The sequence below is a fragment of the Muntiacus reevesi genome, chromosome 10, assembly GCF_963930625.1.
Source record: "Muntiacus reevesi chromosome 10, mMunRee1.1, whole genome shotgun sequence".
NCBI lineage: Eukaryota > Metazoa > Chordata > Mammalia > Artiodactyla > Cervidae > Muntiacus > Muntiacus reevesi.
The window spans coordinates 62,860,141-62,880,357 of record NC_089258.1 but is presented as its reverse complement, the minus strand read 5'-3'; the positions used below and the strand labels follow the sequence as shown (position 1 = coordinate 62,880,357).

General features: G+C 36.6%; 1 protein-coding gene across 5 annotated transcripts in view; it reads left to right on the top strand.

The window, feature by feature from the left end:
- TUSC3 (tumor suppressor candidate 3) overlaps positions 1–20,217 on the top strand; it is a 216,965-nt gene that overhangs the window by 121,033 nt on the left and 75,715 nt on the right. For 4 of the 5 annotated variants that reach the window (XR_010664615.1, XR_010664616.1, XM_065947257.1 and 1 more), the window contains exons 5-6: positions 229–369; positions 14,987–15,076. Coding sequence is in view for 3 of the 5 variants with exons in the window: in XM_065947257.1 (XP_065803329.1) it covers positions 229–369; positions 14,987–15,076 (231 nt within the window). In the remaining 2 variants the exon portion in view is untranslated. The remainder of the gene's footprint in view (positions 1–228; positions 370–14,986; positions 15,077–20,217) is intronic. The other variant, XM_065947258.1, reaches the window with a different exon arrangement.

Genomic DNA, 20,217 nt, shown 5'->3' with positions numbered 1-20,217 from the left:
ATATTTAACTGTATTCACCTAAACGCACCAGAAGAGCACATTTCATTACACAGCCATGATGTTTTAAGGCATATGTTTTTGACTCATAAAGAACACAAGGAATGTTAGTGCCTGGTATGAAAAGTAAGGTGGTACCTTTCTGAATTACATGTATTAAAGATCAGAAGGACGAGAATATCAGAGAAAAAAATTAATACTTTTAATTTTAAAACATTTTTATTGTTGCAGATTCGTGTCTTCAGGCCACCCAACTACTCTGGCACCATTGCTTTGGCCTTGCTGGTGTCACTTGTGGGTGGTTTGCTCTATTTAAGAAGGAACAACTTGGAGTTCATCTATAACAAGACTGGTTGGGCCATGGTGTCTCTGGTATGTTAACACATTCTTACTAATTACACTAAAAATACTTACAGACTCTTAGAGTCTGAAGCACCTCTAAATGTACTCACTCAGCTATTTTTTTTCCAGCAACTCTTTTCTTTTGTCTCTACTATGTGCCTGATATTTATTAGGTACCGGGGATATAAAGGTAAGACATAGACCCCACCTGATCGTAATTCATCATAGGGATACTAATCAAGAGATAAATCGTGTAATATTCTGCATGCTGTGATGGAAGTAAGCACACAGGATTAGAGGATTACATACTACATAGAAAGGATACCTAATCTTGAGTAACGAAAAGTCATGACAGGCTTCCTGGAGTGTGTGACATCATTTATGATTTTTAGGTTAACAATATCTTAAAATCTCTAGCAAGTATCTTAGTAATGATGCCTACAGTCATGATGTTCTTCATCATTTTACTTGTGGTGTTGGTCAAAGCATAAGAATGGAGAAGGGAATAAAAAAGTGTAAAGAAAGAGATGTTACTATTTACTTAATTTATGATTTGCCTATATGACTGTCTACCTGAAAATTTTATCACAATTTACAGAGAAAAATAATACTAGAGTTGAACAGTGTTCTGAATTCAAGGTCAGTCTCCAGTAATCATTAGGATTTTTACACAGTAAACAATTTAGATGATTAAAAATAAAATCTCTTTCCCAAAAGGAAGAAGAAAAATAATGGTACTTAAATGATACTTAAAAGTAACAAAAGATGTATAAAACATTTATAAACAGAATATAAAAAATGAAGCTATTTAATATATATGTATACATATATATATATATATTTACAACTAAGTGTCAGTTTGTTGGTGTTACCTTCGTGCAGTAGCCCATCATCCTTCCATTTTTCAGCAAACAGTGGTGTTTATGACTGCTGCTGCTGCTAAGTCACTTCAGTCATGTCCGACGCTGTGCAACCCCATAGATCGCAGCCCACCAGGCTCCCCTGTCCCTGGGATTCTCAAGGCAAGAACACTGGAGTGGGTTGCCATTTCCCTCTCCAATGCATGAAAGTGAAAAGGGAAAGTGTAGTTGCTCAGTCGTGTCTGACTCTTAGCAACCCAATGGACTGCAGCCTACCAGGCTCCTCCGTCCATGGGATTTTCCAGGCAAGAGTACTGGAGTGGGTTGCCATTGCCTTCTCCAGTTTATGACTGAGTTAGATACAATAGGACAGACTGATAAGTGAGCATCCCAGGCAACTCACCTTAAAGCGCCCATCATGTGCAATAATAGCTAGTGTCTTGAAATTCAAGCATATCCTCTATGGCTTTGTGTTAGACAGAGAAATAAGATTTTGAAGTTTGGATTTTTTTAGCATAAGGAGATTTTTCAAGGAAAGTTTCTTAATATTTTCTCGCTTTTTGATAACCGAGTTGGAAATTTATTAGTTATACTCCAGTTACTATAATTGGATCCAGTGGATCCTCAGTCATTAAGTTTGAAAGTGTTTTGGATGTTGCTCTGTCTGATTTTCAGGTTGCTTCATTCAGTTAGGCCACCCACTGTCTTGGTGAAAAAAAATATACTCCTTCTTTAAAAGTGTTGGAAAGTTAAAAGTCCTTTAGTATTTCAGCATTATTATACCAAATTTTGTCACTGTTTCAGTCTACTTAGGATGTAACCATGTGTCTGAAGTAGACGCAGATGATAAGCCTGCCTGCACTGTTCTCCCTCCTCCAGAAGAGGTGGCTTCCCCGGTGGCTCAGTCAGTAAAGAGTCTGCCCGCAACGCGGGAGACCCAGGTTCGATCCCTGGGTCGGGAAGATCTCCTGGAGAAGGAAATGGCAACCCACTCCAGTGTTCTTGCCTGGAGAATTCCATGGATGAGGCTGGTGGGCTACAGTCCATGGTTTTGCAAGAGAGTCGGACACGGTTAAGTGATTAACTTTCACTCCTCAGGAAGAGACGTAGAGTTATTACCGTATGTAATAATGGACGTTACGACACCTCTTCCTTCTTTGGAGGTTATGTTTCTTATGCTTATTCTTTATAATAACTATGAAAAGGAGTTTCTATTATCCTCATTTCACAGACAAGGAAACAGATTCAGTAAACTCACTTTGCAGACCCTCACGCCTGGGATAGGATTCTGTGTACATTTAACTTCAGACTTTGTACTGTGCTGAGTTGCTAAGTCACGTCCGACTCTTTGCAACCCCACGGACTGTACCCTGCCAGGCTCGTCTGTCCATGAGCCTGGATATGGACATTCTTGCCTCGATCTCCAGTCAGGAATACTGGAATAGGTTGCCATGCCCTCCTCCAGGGGATCTTCCTGGCCCAGGAATCTAACCAGGGTCTCCTGCATTGCAGGTGCATTCTTTACCAGTTGAGCTGCCAAGGAAGCCCTTTCACAGTGTTGGGTTCTCTAAATCTGGCACGTGCATCATTGATGGATGTTTAATCCAGTGATTGCAGGGAGCCATTACAACTCTAAATAAATGTCTAAGAACATTTATATGGCAAATAAATGTTAGTACTTAAATGATCAATTCTCTCACACCCTCTGCTACATCATAAAGATTTTTTTTTTCTTTGAATCCTTGAAAGCTAATGAGCTTGGCATAACAGAAGATGTTCTAACATTCATAGACACATTCTTGAGAAGGAAATCTTGGCAGGTATGTCTACTCCCCAATGGCAGCCTTTCAGAAGCCATACAGGCTGCAGAAAACAGACATGTTTTCAAACAATATGCTTGAAAACTCTGAATACAAAATGTTGAATTAAACAGATTTGTGTTTTGTTTTTTTTTCTCATCTGCTGATGGCTTATGAAGCTTAAGCAGTGAGGTCAGAAATAATTTAAATCTCCTTTACCATTTTCTGTCACCATTACTGCCACCAAACTTGATTCTTTGTTTATAAAGAAAAACTATTTTACATGAAAAAACTGGATTTGCCCAATTTGAGTCCTTTTTAATCCAATTTTTGGGATATCCTTACAAAGTTAAGAGACCATCCAAAATGCTGAATCATTTACTCAGATTGCTAGACAATTGTTTATTTAAAACAACCAATATCTTGTTCTTCTTTGGAAATGATATATTTTGAAATAATTTTTGGCAAAATGCTGTTATCTGATTTGCAGAAATGCTGAAATCCTTGGCTTGCACAGTAAAATGAAGCTCTTAAAATAAAAATAGTAATGAACTCTGTACAACAGCAGAGCATTTTTGTAATGTAAAAACTGTATGCACAAGGAAAATAGTGAGAAAAACAGTTTGGTAGAGAATTTCTATGCACATGCTCATGTCTTAGTAAAGAACTAGCATGCATACAAGTAGCAGTTGTGTCTTACCTTTGCACATATGCCAGAATACCTCTGAGTCCTTAGTTCTGAGCAGACTGTATTCTAGGGCTGGTAATTTTTTTTTCTTTTTCATTATTATTTCATGTTATTGTATGTGACTCATGGGATTAAGAATCAAGTGTATGCTGGGGACAGAAATTCTATTCATAGTGCTTTAAGGTGTAGGATAAAGACAAAGCTTGCAATTTCCTGGCATAGAGGAAGTAATATATGCAAATGTTGAAACATACATAGATATTATAGCTTCCTGGTTTTGCACTTAAAAAAAATAGGTGAAGGAATAGTCATAAGTTGTTCTTGGTCTCATGCTTCCTAGGGGGGGAAATGCTAGTTAATGTATGTAATAGGTACTGTTGGTTCTTATGGAGCTAAAGCAAGCATTGGTTCTGGTTTGGTTTCACTCTGCTTTCCAGACTTCCTCCACCCCCTTAAGATGGAGGATGATGAAAAAGCCTACAGAGTACCTGTTTCATGATGAGTTTAAAGTAGAATGGTTGTGTAAAATGTTATGTTTTGTGGCCCTTAATGCTGAGCTTTGTGGCAGGCTGCTGCTGCTAAAGCGCTTCAGTCATGTCCGACTCTGTGCGACCCCACAGACTGCAGCCCACCAGGCTCCCCCGTCCCTGGGGTTCTCTAGGCAAGAACACTGGAGTGGGTTGCCATTTCCTTCTCCAATGCATGAAAGTGAAAAGTGAAGTCGCTCAGTCATGTCCAGCTCTTCGCAATCCTACCAGGCTCCTCTGTCCATGGGATTTTCCAGGCAAGAATACTGGAGTGGGTTGCCATTGCATTCTCCTATGGCAGGCTAATGCTCCTCATAGATGACTGTCATTTCAAACCAGGAATATGAATGTGATGAATAGTTGCATCCATTTCAAACACAAAGAAAAGCCTCCTAAAAATTCACAATTAAAATCATGAAAGATAAAACATTATTTAAAAAGATCTAATAACCTTATTATCACAGTAAATCTCAGTAGGATAGAAGCTGTTCTCTGCCTTTTAACACCAGTGCTCTGCATTGTAGGATGATTCATATGCCATAATACTTCTTCTGTCTCAAACACATTATATTGGTTTAATTATGTTCTGTGAGAAATGTAAGCTCAATATTAATATATTTATTATTACACAGTTCACAATTTATGAAAGTTTCTTTGGCATCTACACATTATGGTATATCAGTAGAAATGTGTTTTTTGTGACCATTCTGAACTACAGGGCAGCTCTGACTTCAAACAGTGGGAAAAACTTCTTTTTCTTTCAGATTTTTCTTGAATAAAATTATGCATTAATACTTTGTAATATCATACAGATATTATCTCTGTGACATATTTACAAGTGAGAAGCAAATAATTGCTGTTAATATTTGCTTCCAGTGAAGTAACTTCTAACAAACAGCTTTTCCCATCAGGTGGTTGAATCATTTGACCATTTGAAGATAGGTATGTCTGTTTATGGACTTCACTGGTGGCTCAGACGGTAAAGCGTCTGCCTACAATGCAGGAGACCCGGGTTCAATCCCTAGGTCAGGAAGATCTCCTGGAGAAGGAAATGACAACCCAGTCCAGTATTCTTGCCTGTAAAATCCCATGGACAGAGGAGTGGTAGGCTACAGTCCATGGGGTCACAAAGAGTCAGACATGACTGGGCAACTTCACTCACTCACTCACTCATGTCTGTTTATAGGTAATTTTTGTATATAGCCAAATGTATAATTTTGTTCATGTTGGGAGTACGACAGCAATATAATGAAATGAGTTAATGTCTTAATAGAGTATACTTTTCATAATACATTTAGCATTTAATTTTCTTTAATGAGGAGAGGTAATGGCCTATATAAACTCAGATATTTAAAAGTTACTCAGATGGACTTACCATTTTTTTTTTTTTTTTTTTGCATTTGAATGCGCTTGTCTGAGTTTTTTGCTTATTATAAAGTTACAAATAAGCCTCAGTGTGAATATCCAGTACATGGAGTGATCCCCCAGCTTCTGTTCTCCATTCATCATAACATTTTTCAATAGAGGAAACATACCTCAACATAATAAAGGCCTTATATGATAAACCCACAGCAACATGGTATTCAGTGGTACAGAGCTGAAAGCTTTTCCTCTAAGATCAGGAAGAAGGCAAGGATGTCCACTTTCAGCACTTTTAACATACTCACTGTCCGAGTGAGAGCAGTTATGCAAGAAGGAGGACATCCAGATCTGAAAGTAAGAAGTAAAACTGTCACTTGTTCAGGTAACATGATACTGTATATGAAAGTGAAAGTGTTAGTCACTCAGTGCTGTCCGACTTTTATCAACCCTATGGAACCCACCAGGCTGCTCTGCCTAGAATCCTCCAGGGAAGAATACTGGAGTGGGCTGCCATTTCCTCCTCTAGGGGTGAAAGTGTTAGTTGCTCAATTGTGTCTGACTCTTACTCCTAGAATTAATAAATGAATTCAGTAAAGTTGCAGGATAAAAAAATCAGTATACAGAACAATGTGGCACTTCCATATACTGATATCAAACTAACAGTGAAACTGAAAAACCAATTTTATTCACAGGTCATCAAAAAGAATGAAATAACTTAGGAATAAGTTTAACCAAGTTTAACCAATAAGTTGCACACAAGTAACTACTAAGACACTGATGAAAGAAATTGAAAAGAACACAAGCAAAGGGAAAGTTATACCTTGCACATAGATTGGAAGCATTGGTATTGTTAAAATGTTTACTGCCAAATATTATACTGCCCAAAGCAGTCTACAGATTCAGCGCAGTCACTATCAAAATTCCAAAGGCACTTTTCACAGAAATAGAAGAAACAATCCTAAAGTCTGTATGGATCCACAGAAGATGCTGAATAGACAAAGCAGTCTTAAAAGCAAAGTTGGAGGCATCACACGCCCTGATTTCAAACTTTATTACAAAACTGTATTAATCAAAATACAAAGGTGCTGAACTTACAAGCAGACATACAGATCAATGGAGCTGAATAGACAGCACAAAAATATACACACATATGTGGTCAGTTAATTTATGACAAAGGAGCCAAGAATAGGCGTCGGGGAAAGGGCAGTCTCATCAATAAATGGTGTTGGGAAAACTGGACAGCCACATGCAGAGGAATAAAACCAGACCCCTACCTTAGCCACACACAAAAAGTAACCCAAAATGGAGAAAAGATTTGAATGCAAGACCTGAAACTGCAAAACTCCCAGAAGAAAACATAGGTGGTAAGCTCTTTGACGTTGTTCTTGGTGATAATTTTTTGTATTTGACATAAAATGCCAACACAAAACAAGCAAAAATAAGTGGGTCTACATCAAGCCAAGAAGCTTCTGCAGAGCAAAGGAAACCACTGACAAAATGAAAAGATCATCTGAATGGGAGAAAATATCTGCAAACCGTGTGCCTGATAAGGGTTTAATACCCAGAATAAGGCATCGGCATGCTGTGGTCCATGGGGTCACAAAGAGTTGGATACGACCAGGCGACTGAACAACAACCCAGAATAGATAAAAACTCACACAGCTCAATAGCAAAAACAACAAATAAATGAATATGAAAAACAGGCAGAGAGAAATGGGTAAATGATTTGAACAGACACTTCATAAAAGAAAATATAGAAATGGTCCCAAGAAACATTTAAAGATGCTTTAGTCATTTGGGACATGTAAATTAAAACCAAAGTAGTTACCAATAGAATCCCATTAAATATGCTCAAATTTCAAAGAAAGGCGACATTAGGGTTAGGACAGATATGCAGGAAAATGAGTCTTCATATATTACTGGTGGAAATGTTAAATGGTATCTTTCTTCAGTTTCACTTCTGGTTACTTATCAAAAAGAAATGAAAATGTGTGTACATACAAAGGCTTGTCCTTGCATATTCATAGGAGTTTTATTCACAAATATACCTCTTTGAAAGAAACAATATAGTGTCCATGAACAGGTGAATGAATAAGCAAACTGTGAAATATGCTTACCAAAAAAAAAAAAAAGAAACCAGGCAGAGGGTCAGAAGAGACATTGTTCTAAAGAGAGAAACAGGTGGTTGTTAAGTTAGTAAAGCCTGGTATACACATAATCTATGATGCAGCATTTTCAAGAAAATTTTCTTACCCATTCAGAGGTCTATGGAGGTAAATAATTAGGAAAAGGCACCAGTGGACTCTTTTTTAATAGTATTCTACTAGATCTCAGTGTTAGTTATAATGGTGTGTTCATGTTAAAATTCATTAAGCTGTACCCTTTAAATCATGTCCTTTATTGCATGAATATTTTAATAAATAAGATACAAGAGTAAACTTGTAGTTTAATTATAAAAATTTAAATTTCCAAATTAGAGTGGTGAAGTGCTGGACATTTCAGTTATTAAAGTAAAAAATAAGAAATACCATTTATACTTTAGAGAAAGAATTTTAGTAAATCTAGGCCATTTTGCACTGTCAAAGTTTATTTAGTATTTTGTTATGTTGTGAGAAGTGCCCATAGCTCTGTGTGTAATTATGAATACTGTAAATACATCTGTCACTACTTCAGATGATTAAGCAAGTAGACCGTGTTTAAGCCTGCTTTTGTTTTATTGAACCATTTCTTAGAATCTTGAATAAATCATGTATTAAGATGAATTTTTAAAAGCTTCCATAACAAACCATACATAATACAGCTCCTGCTATTTAATTTTAACTTTTCATTTTAAAATTTGAGCATTTTCTCATGTGTATGTAACATTTGTAATACTGTAGTCTATACCTTTCCTTATTAATGCATTAAATCACCAAACCTAGTGTGGATCTAATAACTACCACAGTTTTGAAGTAGTTGAGTATAAACATGTTTTGAGATATCCACTGTAACTGTTGTAATATGAAAATGTTAAAGAGTATGAAACAGGTGCTATTGAAACTATTGTGATCTGTCAGCTGCATACTTACAAGACAGTGAAAATGAAGATTTGTTTTTATCTTGTTTAAGTACCCAGATCTCTTTCCACCACCCCACTCTATGCATGGCCCCTTGGAGTCTGGAACCGTTTCTACTCTTTTCTGAGACTAACACGCACACTTGTGTACTAGGTGTCATTCCTGCTCTGCGATTCAGTGACAGCGCACCGACGATCTGCCCTCTTCCTTTGTCATCCTTATTTTTTCTTTTATTACTGAACCTTTCTCATTAGCAAGGCACACAGCTCCTTATTCATCCTGAAGGGACATACTGCTGTTTTCCCTTCCAGAAATTGTCCTATTTACCTGATCCCTTTTATAGCAGAACTCCTTGAAACAATTGTCTACATCATTTCCTTCTTTTCTCATAAGGCTTTTGTCTCCCTGTTCCATTGAAAATGCTCTAGTCTAGGGCACAAATCCCAGAAGGCAATGGCAACCCACTCCAATACTCTAGCCTGGAAAATCCCATGGACAGAGGAGCCTGGTAGGCTGCAGTCCATGGGGTCGCTACGAGTCAGACACAGCTGAGCGACTTCACTTTCATGCATTGGAGAAGGAAATGGCAACCCACTCCAGTGTTCTTGCCTGGAGAACCCCAGGGCCAGGGGAGCCTGGCGGGGTACCATCTGTGGGGTTGCACAGAGTTGGACACGATTGAAGTGACTTAGCAGCAGCAGGGCACAAATATTTTCCAGGGATATAATTTCAGACATTAGTTCTGGGTTTAGTTCACATCACTGGTCTTGCTTGAGTATCTACACAACTTATCTCTTCATCCACAACCACTTTCTTGTGTTCCAGGGGGCCACACTTCTCTCACTGCTGCTTCTTAATCATCTTTGCTCATTCATTTTTTATCTCCTTCACTTCCTACATTGGAGGGTCTTCAGATCTTGGTCATCCTCTCTATCTATATTTACTTAATTGGTGTCCAGCTTTAAAGACTGTCTGTTGTGTGCATGTTAAGTTGCTTCAGTTGTGTCCGACTCTTTGTGACCCTGTGGACTGTAGCCCACCAGACTCTCTGTCCATGGGATTCTCCAGCCAGGCAAGAATAATAGAGTGGGTTGCTGTGCCCTCTTCAGGAAATCCTGTCTATTATTGAGTCCTAAATTTTATCTTGGGGCCAGATCTTCCCTGTAAACTCCAGACTGATAAATCCAACTTGCTCATCCTACATCTCTACCTGGAAGTCTACCAGGTGTCTCAAAACAGACTCCTAATCTCAGTCCCCAAACCTAATTCTCCCACACCTTTGATTTCTCAAGTTAATGGCAAATTCAGTTTTTCAGTTGTTCAAGTCAAAAATCTCAGTCTTTCCTCACCACTTCTTTCCTCCCATACCCCACATCTAATATCAGAAAATCCTTTTGGTTCTTCCTTCAAAACACATCTAGATTCCAACAACTTCTCACCATACTTACCACCTTTAAGGTCTAATTATTTCACAGTCCTCTTCTTGCAGTAGCATTTGAACTGTATCCCAGCCTCCACCTTTACACACCATATGGTTAATTTTCCAGATTCCAGGGATCTGGCCTTGCGCTACTAACCAACCTTATCCGTTTCTCTTCTCCTCAGCAACTGTTCTTCAGTCCTCTTGGCTTCTTTACTGTTTCTTAATACGCCAGATATTCTCCTTCAACACAGCCTGGCTCACTGGCTCTTCCCTCTTTTCCCCAGTATTTTCCTGGCTTGTCGACATCTTCAGATGTCTGCTAAAAACTCCACTGTCTTGGAGAGGCCCCTGCTGACCACTCCTAAGTACTGCAGTCCTTTCTTGACTTCTTTTCTCCTTCTTTGCTGTTCTTCATTTATCATCGTCTCTAATTATTTTGGGATTGTTTCCCTAGTAGCTTAAATGGTAAAGAATCTGCCTGCAATGCAGAAGACTCGGGTTTAGTCCCTTGGTCAGGGAAAACTCCCCCGGAGAAGGAAATGGCTACCCACTCCAGTATTCTTGCCTAGAGAATCCCATCAACAGAGAAGCCTGGCAGGCTACAGTCCATGGGGTTGCAAAGAATGACTGAGCGACTAACACTTTCATCATATAATTTAATTACTAATTTTTTAAACTATTTTCTCCCTGTAGAATGCAAGCTCCATGAGGATAGTGTCTCCCTGTATTTTTGTTCTTTGTTTTATTCTCAGCTTCTTAAACATACCTAGGAATCACACCCCGATCTTCTGCATTGCAGGCAGATTCTTTACCATCTGAGCCACCTGGGATGCCCTCTTGAATATATAGTCGGTTCTTGGTATGTAAACGTTGAATGAGTGAAGGAGGAATGCCTTCTTATTTTTTATGACTCAGGGCACATGTCACTTACTGAGGATCTTCACCTAAGAGCCGGGATTATTTTTACCTTATTCATTGCTATATTCCTACTTTCCAGTAAATAATTGTCAAATGACTACATTAGGCTGGAAAGGCTTCATAGAAAACCATATATAGACCCCAAATAGAAAGAGGTTGAGGTTGGCTCCGTAGGAGTCTAAGGCAGGTGTGGCATTAACAAGATGTAGATGTAGCCACTGCCTACAACATGGATGGACGTGGTCATTATCATACTAATCGAAGACAGAAATATATGGTATCACTTACATGCAGGATCTTAAAAAAAAATGACACAAATGAACTTATTTTTGAAAAAGATGTTGAAAAAAACAGTTACTGGGGAGAAGGACTTGTGGAGAGGGATAGATTGGCAATTGAGAACTGACATGTACACACTGCTATATTTAAAATAAATTACCAACAAAGACCTATTGTTAAAAAAAAATTTTAAAAACTCAACTCCAAATCTGTGTAACCTTGTTCCTTTTTACCCTCACAAGCTTCTTCCTTATTCTTTATCTCATTGGGTGGCACTACTGACTGTACATTGTTCCTCAGATTAGCAACCCAGAGGTTAATTTTGACTGTTTTCTATCACATCAATCAATCAATGAAGTCTGCTGATTCCATCTCTTAAATATTTCTGTTTATCTAAATCTCTCAATTCTGTCATTGCTATGGAATTGTTCCATCGGTACCACTGTTCTCCATGGTATCAATGGAGATACCAAGGGAACATTTCATGTAGAGATGGGCATGATAAAGGACAGAAATGGCAAGGACCTAACAGAAGCAGAAGACATTAAGAATATGTGACAAGAATACACAAAAGAGCTATGCAAAAGAGATCTTAATGACCTGGATAACCACGATGGTGTGGTCACAAGCCTAGAGCCAGACAGCCTGGGGTGTGAAGTCAAGTGGGTCTTCAGAAGAATCACTATGAACAAAGCTAGTGGAGGTGATAGAATTCCAGATGAGCTATTTCAGATCCTAAAAGATGATGCTCTTAAATTGCTGCACTCAATATGCTGGCAAATTTGGAAAACTCAGTAGCGGCCACCAGACTGGAAAAGGTCAGTTTTCATTCCAATCCCAAAGAAAGGCAATGCCAGAAAACGCTCAAACTACCGCACAGTTGCACTCATCTCACATGCTAGCAAATTAATGCTCAAAATCCTTCATGCTAGGCTTCAGCAGTATGTGAGCTGAGAACTTCCAGATGTTCAAGCTGGATTTAGAAAAGGCAGAGGAACCAGAGATCATATTGCTAGCATTCGTTTGATCATAGAGAAAGCAAGGAATTCCAGAAAAATATCTACTTCTGCTTCATTGACTACACCAGAGCTTTTGTGTGGATCACAACAAACTGTGGAAAATTCTTAAAGAGATGGGAATACCAGACCATCTGACCTGTCTCCTGAGAAGCCTGTATACAGGATGAGAAGCAATAGTTAGAACTGGACGTGGAACAATGGACTGGTTCCAGATTGGGAAAGGAATACGTCAAGGCTGTATATTGTCACCTTGCATATTTAACTTATATGCACAGTACGTCACGCAAAATGCCAGTCCGGATGACTTAAGCTGGAATCAAGATGGCAGGAGAAATATCAGTAATGTCAGATATACAGATGATATCATTTTAATGGCAGAAAGCAAAGAGGACCTAGAGAGCCTCTTGATGAAGGTGAAAGAGGAGACTGAAAAAGCTGCCTTAAAATTCAACATACATAAAACAAAGATCCTGGTGTCTGGTCCCATCACTTCATGACAAATAGATGAATGAAAAGTGGACAGACTTTGGATGAAAAAGACAGTGACAGATTTTATTTTCTGTGCTTTAAAATCACTGTGAATGGTGACTGCAGCCATGAAATTAAAAGAAGCTTGCTTCTTGGAAGAAAAGCCCCAACAAACCTAGACAGTATACTAAAAAGCAGAGACACCACTTCACCAACAAAGGTCCGTATAATCAAAGCTATGGTTTTCCCAGTAGTCATGTATGGATATGAGAGTTGAACCATAAGGAAAGCTGAGTGCCAAAGAATTGATGCTTCTGAATTGTGGTGCTGGAAAAACTCTCGAGTCTCTTTGCCAGCAAGGAGATTAAACCAGTCAATCCTAGGAAATCAACCCTGAGTGTTGATTGGAAGGACTGATGCCGAAGCTGAAGGTCCAATACTTTGGCCACCTGATGGGAAGAACTGACTCATTGGAAAAGACCTTGATGCTGGGAAAGATTGAGGGCAGGAGGAGAAGGGAATGACAGAGGATGACATAACAATGGACTTGAATTTGAGCAAACTCTGGGAGATAGTGAAAGACAGGGAAGCCTAGTGTGTTACAATTCATGGCGTCGCTAAGAATTGGACAGAAATTAGCGACTGAACAAGGAACAACCATCGGCATGGAATTGGCCACTGTATAGCCTCTCAAACAGTTTTGTGTCTCGGCCTCCAAACTCAAGTTACGCTTTTCCCCAGTCTGTTCTCCACAGTGTGGCTCGTACCATCCTTCTAAAACACAGACTTGATCATGCATTTTTCCACCACAGTTAGAAATAGGAATATCAGCTGAAGCAGTAAAAGAGAAGGAACGTAGATGGGTAAAAGTACAACCAGAAATACTACAGTTTTAGTGCTGATTTAGTGACTACAAGGGTTTGATCCTCATAAGTTCAGAACTCTAATCTTAAGAGTGTCTACTAAAAACGAAAATGTCATTTGCTTATACTATAAATGTGTTTATTCACTAGGTACATCTTTCCCTGGATTTTAACATATACCCGGCCTTTCACACTACTATATTATAATCTACAGAATATTCGACTTTCATATAGTCTTTAAATCACTGACATGATCCTCTGTAAACAAGAGATATAATTTATTTTTCTCATATAAAAATTTCCCACTTTTATATGATGTTTTTAGATGGTACATCATTCTCTATGTCACTCTGGGTGTAGTATTCTAGTGCACCTTCTAAGTTTAAAGTGCAAGTATTCAGTAAAAATCTTGGCTTTCAGAAAATAATCTCAATCCAGGCAGAGTCTCAAGATCACATCTGGCTCTTAAGAAGTTTGTGTTAAGTTCAGAATTATTACCAAGAAAATAGGGAAAGGATTCATATTAATCTCTATAATCTTGCTATATCATTTTCATTTTCTTCTGAAATGCAGTGGTTGCCAGGATTTAGGAAACAGAACCTGGGTTTAAAACCTCTGTATTTTTCCCATCCTGCTGTTTCCCCTTTTGTGTCCTCTTGTCTCCTTTACAAATTGTGCAGATCTGACATGTTTAGATCCTTAGTCACATTGCTTAGTCTGACCTTGAATCTTTGTTGATACATCTCTGCTACCTGCCAGAGGCAGGCAGCTCAAAAAGCGTGAGCTGGGCAAGTTCTAAGACATTCAGAAGTGTTTTAACCTGAAGACACACTTTAGTCTAAAGATGCCCAAGTTTGTAAATTTAAGCATAGATGATTTAAACAAAACATGCTTACATTTGAGTTATAGAGATTAACTGTGACTTGCGGTTTATACTCTACCCTCTCCATAATGCCTCAGATTTTTAAGATTAGTTTTCCAAATACAGCCTTTCTTGCTAGATCTAGCATTAATATGGTTTCTGTGAATTATTCCTGGCTCTATCTAAAAGCATCATGTTTCATCTATGCTTTTAACTATGCCTTACCTCTAGTTAGGACATATGAGATCATCAGTCACCATGCCAGATGCTTTATATATGTTATCCAATTTAGTCATTAATATATGTCTTAAGCATAGTTAGTATCACCATTTTATAAATACCAAATCTGACAATAGAAGAATAAGTTACTTACCAAAGGCCCCATAATTAGTAAATGAAAATGCTTTTATCAGATGAGCTGATACATGGTATCTGAAAGTAGTTTCATGACCATTTTTTAAAGAATGCAGTGCTCCCCCATTTCCTAGTTTGCATGGTATAACACTGTACCCTGTCTTTTCAGTGTATAGTCTTTGCTATGACTTCTGGCCAGATGTGGAATCACATCCGTGGACCACCATATGCTCATAAAAACCCACACAATGGACAAGTGGTAAGTGCATGTTCTAAGCATCAATATTATGAACTTGAATCCTGTTTACACGTCAGTCAGAAATTTAATATTTAGTAAGAGTTAATTTGTTAATCTAAATATATGTTCCTCTTTTTCTCATGTTCCTCCACTATGTACATACACACATGCACATATATATATATGTGCATATGTATTTTAGGGTGAGGACTGCTTTAGCATGGATTAAAAAAAAATTCAGTGTACCTACCATACCAAATATACACACATAAATTATTTTTTCAACTTTGTAGCCTGCTATGGCAATAATATGTAATGCCCGAAGAGGAAATAAAAACAGTTTTAATGAGCATCCCAGCATTGGTAAATTTAATTTATTCAGAAGAGATTAAATGGTAAATTTAATTTAGTTCATAAGATGATTAAAAACTCTAGAAAACATTGTATTAGAATGCCAGGAACAGTCTGCCACAAAATTGAAAGTGCAGTTGGCGTGCAGTTCTGCCAGTAGCAGAGTTGACTTTAGTAACTGCTACTGTCTTATGGCCTTCCCTTTCCACTGAAAATGGTCAGTGTCACATACTGTCATAGATTGCCTTTACAAAATACTGTCTCTGAGGCTTAGTATTAGAGGTTACTGAAGATTATTATCTGTTTTAAAATGTGCCTCTTTTCTCTAGCTTTTTCTTTATACAGATTTTTGAGGGAAGAATATGTTACCCCTTATGTACTCATCACCAAACTTAATTGCCACTTCATAACCCATCATGTTCCATCTATTCTCCTGCCCAGTACTCTTCACTTGCTGTTGGATACTTTTGAAATAATTTACCAATACAATTTCATTTCCACATAAATATTTCAATAGGTATTTATAAAAAATAAGATTATGTTTAAAAATCTAACAATAGTAGCACACAATCACACATAAAATGGTAATAAATTCTTAATTTCTGAAATTCGGTTCTGAATGGAATACTGTTATCCTGTGGCAAATAATGTTATGATTTCTCTATGAAGGTATAATGTAAGCTTGTGAGGTTTTTTCTTCACTACTTACAGTACTTCACATAGCTTTATTATTCCTAAATTGATTGTGACTTTCTTTGAACTTCTTTGTGGAACTGTAATTTAGGGATATAATTCATTTTATTTATTGTATGCTCCCTGGTGACTCAATTAGATTTTAATGACTGGTTGCAAATAAGTAGAGTTGCAGCCACTGATACTACATATTATAGTAACCAGTTTGGTCTCATATTGTTGTCACCATTTTCAGATATATTCTATAGGTGTCTAGGATATAGAGTCAAAGTTAGACTCTAAACCAGACATGCTTTTTGTTACATGTACTATGTTTTTCGAAATCTGTCACTACTTAGAGAAGTTATTTGAGTATCTCAACTATTGAGAATTAGATTTTACAGAAAAAATAATGGAAGTAATCATCAAGCAATAAATTGTCCCCTTTTCTTCAAGTCTTCCTGACTGTCCTATTTGAGAGTATGGTTGTTTTCTCACAACCCCCTCTCAATTATCCATACTCACTATCACCCTTTCCTCTTTAAATTTTTTCTCCTTTATCACTCAAAACATGCTATATAATTTATTTATTTTGTGTTACAGTTGTTTGTCTTTTGCCAGGACCCCAGTAGGACATAAGCACTTCAGAAAATGATTTTTTTTTAGTATCTGTTTTAGTCCCTGACATATTCCTATTTCATAGAGAAGGGCCTGACACAAAGATTTGATCACTATGGTGTCAGTGATACTTAAAAGTATGAATTTAGGAAATCTTATATTTTTATTCCTGTCTTTTAACATTCTTCTAAAATAATATTCCTTATGTAAAAATAATTAAGCACTGCTTTTTGTTATTGCTTATTATTTGCTAGTGTATATGAAAAATAACCTCCTTATGAAATGTTTTAGCTTGTGTAGGGGAAGAAAATACAATTTTCCCTTTACTGTTCTGAGTCCCTCTTTGGTTGAGGTCCCTGTAATAAAAGAGAATAACAAGAGAAAACCAAATCTATTACCATGTATACCTCATGTATACATGGGAGATACTCAGGAAGAAAAAAGAACACTCAGAAGTGGCTTAGATCTCAGGCTTAAGTATCAGCTTTGGTTAAAGACAGAAAGAAAAGTACTGAGGGAAAGTCAATTATGTGGAGGTGACCAGGAAAAAGAAAGTTAAGTTTACTATGCAGATAGAATTTAGCAGGTACCTTCGCAGTTGATAAGGAGCTATAGTTGTCTCCAGGGATTAACCTTTGTCCTTCCTGATAGAGAAAGGGGAAGGGACACCTTTGTAAATTTAGGGCCTGCTTTTAGGGAGATGGGAGAAGGCTTTTCTTGTATCTGCTTCATCTCATCTTTGCTTTATCTCGATACCTTCAGCTTAAAATAAATTCTTAGGCCAAAGTGGCATATTAGAGTGTCATATTCTGTCATCCTTCTTTCTCACTGTCATCTTCTTACCATTTCAACCTTTACTTTGATAAGTCATGAAGCTCTAATCCCTTCACATGTAGTTTATTGGAGTGAGCTCCAAAAAAGTTTGCACTAACAGTGACAACAACATGGATGCCATCTATTGCTAACTGAATATATGCTGGGCACCAGACTTCACAAATGAGTACTTTAGGCCACTAGATGAACATTGCTAAAGCACATTGATTATAGTTAAAATATCAATATATGTGGACCTAAGTTAACTCCAGTCAAGTGGGAAATCCTAAGTAGCTCTACATTAATACTCCCATTGTAATCTTCATTTGCATCCTGAGACTCTGCTGCTTTGCAAAGAAACTCCATATTAGTGTATTTGTACTGTCCCTTGTCCCCTGTATATGTGCTGCTTTTGCTTCTTCCATTCCTGCCTGAAATTTCTATCAAAATATGCCCATCGTCAAACACCACCTAATTTGCCATCCCTCTGAAATGCATCATTTAATTACATTAGAAATTCTTTTTTCCTTTACCTGCTTATAAGCATGTAGTTATCCCATTTATGTATCTCTGCATTCCTTTATCATAATAATCCTTAAATATTTTATGTATCTTACATTAGTCAAATTCTAATCATTGAGTTTCTTTTAAGCTGTTTTTTCATCTTTACACTAACATACAACTGGTCCTTATTAAATGTTTTCTTAAAAGATTATATAGACACTAGGAGATGTTTTCTTAAATTGGATTATCTTAATTCTTTCTATTTATTTTTCCTCACTAGTCAGAAGAGTAATAGGATCAACATGTCCCTGTTAATTTAGCATAAACCAGTTAGTAACCTTAACATGACAGGAACATTTAAGGTTCAGATTAGATTGGAAAGAAATTTTCTCTATTGATTTAGAAAATTTTTTATCCTGTTCCACATTGTTGTATTACTGTTTTGTAGGTAGAGAATGGCATGGCCAGTAAGAAAAGGTCCTGTGATGGCCAGAGGAACACATTAATAAAACAGAATTTTCTATATTTTTAAAAGAAAAAACTTTATCTTCGTACATTAATGAAAAATACATACATTGAAAGTGCATATAGCTTTTAATGTGCATATTTTAGCTTTTCAGGACCTTATCTTTTCAGCACCTTATCAAAAGTTACGGAAATGAGACTTAAACCTATAAGCAAGATATTAAAAAAGATGAATTTTGTCCCAAACTCTTCACCCTCTTTTGTTTTACAAAAATATAATTTTTTCTTATATTTGAATAAAGTATTAGAATTGAAGGGAAAAAATCATGAAAGTCTTGGAAATATAGGAGGCTTCTTGGTACAAAATCAATTGCTTGAATGTGGTCTTGGTCTGAGATGTGGATCCAGTTTTAGACAGTTGTGAGATGTTAATTACTAAGCAGTGTAGACAACGGCAGGTTAAAGTTGTTCCTTGGAATATAGCTCTCTTCTTGTTTTAAATTTTAACATATTTTAGAAAAACATCCCTTCCTGCTTTCTTGTATGCATAATTTCAACGTATACTGAAACAGAAAATTGTGGTTTAAGTTTTGTTTTAATGAATTGATCTGCATAATAATGTGTTTTCCTATTACTGAACAAAATAGAAGATTAACTTTGCTTTATAACATCAAGTGGTTACTGGCAAAGAATTATACTTTAAACAATGCTTGTTCATTAGAATAATAATAGTGAATAGGTTTTTTTTTTAATAATAGATGTGTTTAAATTTCAAGATACAACTTGAAAATTAGCACTATCCTTCTTTGTAATTTCTTCATATTTTAACCTATATTTCTGAAAAGAAATTACCATGTAGTATTTGTGTTTTTGAGAATAGCTATAATTAGGCTATTTATCTCTTTCAGTGGTATGGAATAAAATGACAGAATGAGTATCTTATGAATATTTATATAGGAATTTTGTAATCTGGCATTAATTCTTGATGACTAGTGCACATTTAGTGGAGTATGGTATATTAAACAGTATTTTTATTGTGTTTTTCATACTTTTAACATAATTGAATAACCATCTATATTTTAAAGATTTATTTTTAGGTAGGTACTACACATAAATAACAACTAATTGAATTCTAATTTTAGTTCATTTTTCCTGAATTAGTTTTAAAAATGTTTTGCTTCAACTATTGGATTTGTCTTAGATGGTTTGAGAAACTGTAGTAAAATTGTTTATAAAGAATTATTTCATTGTTAAAGTGAATTAACTTTATTAATATTTTAAAATTATATTCAGAATTTCTCTCTGGTTTTTAGAAATAGTTGGGGGATTTTTTTCCCCCTTTTTCTGAAGTTGGTTTCTAAATAGAATTCCGAATGACGGTGAGTGCTTTCATGCTGGACTTTTAAAATTTGCTGTTTTTCCTGTATCATGGGAGTTTTTAATGGGTTTTGGCTTTGTTATATCTATTTTCATATCTTTTAGGCATAATGCTGTGAGGTCAGAGAACAGATATTTTACAAATGAGGAAAAATAATAGTCCAAGCAGTAGAAGCCAAAATTAGAATGGTGGATCTCATAATGTGATTGAGAGACATTCAGAGACGTAGGTAATAATTACACTAAACTTTTAAAATACATATTTATAATAAGTTTAGACATAACTATTATTAATAGTAACGGGTTAGTATTTGGTTCTTGATGCTAAAATCTGTTTTAAATTTTTGACAGAAATTCCAGGA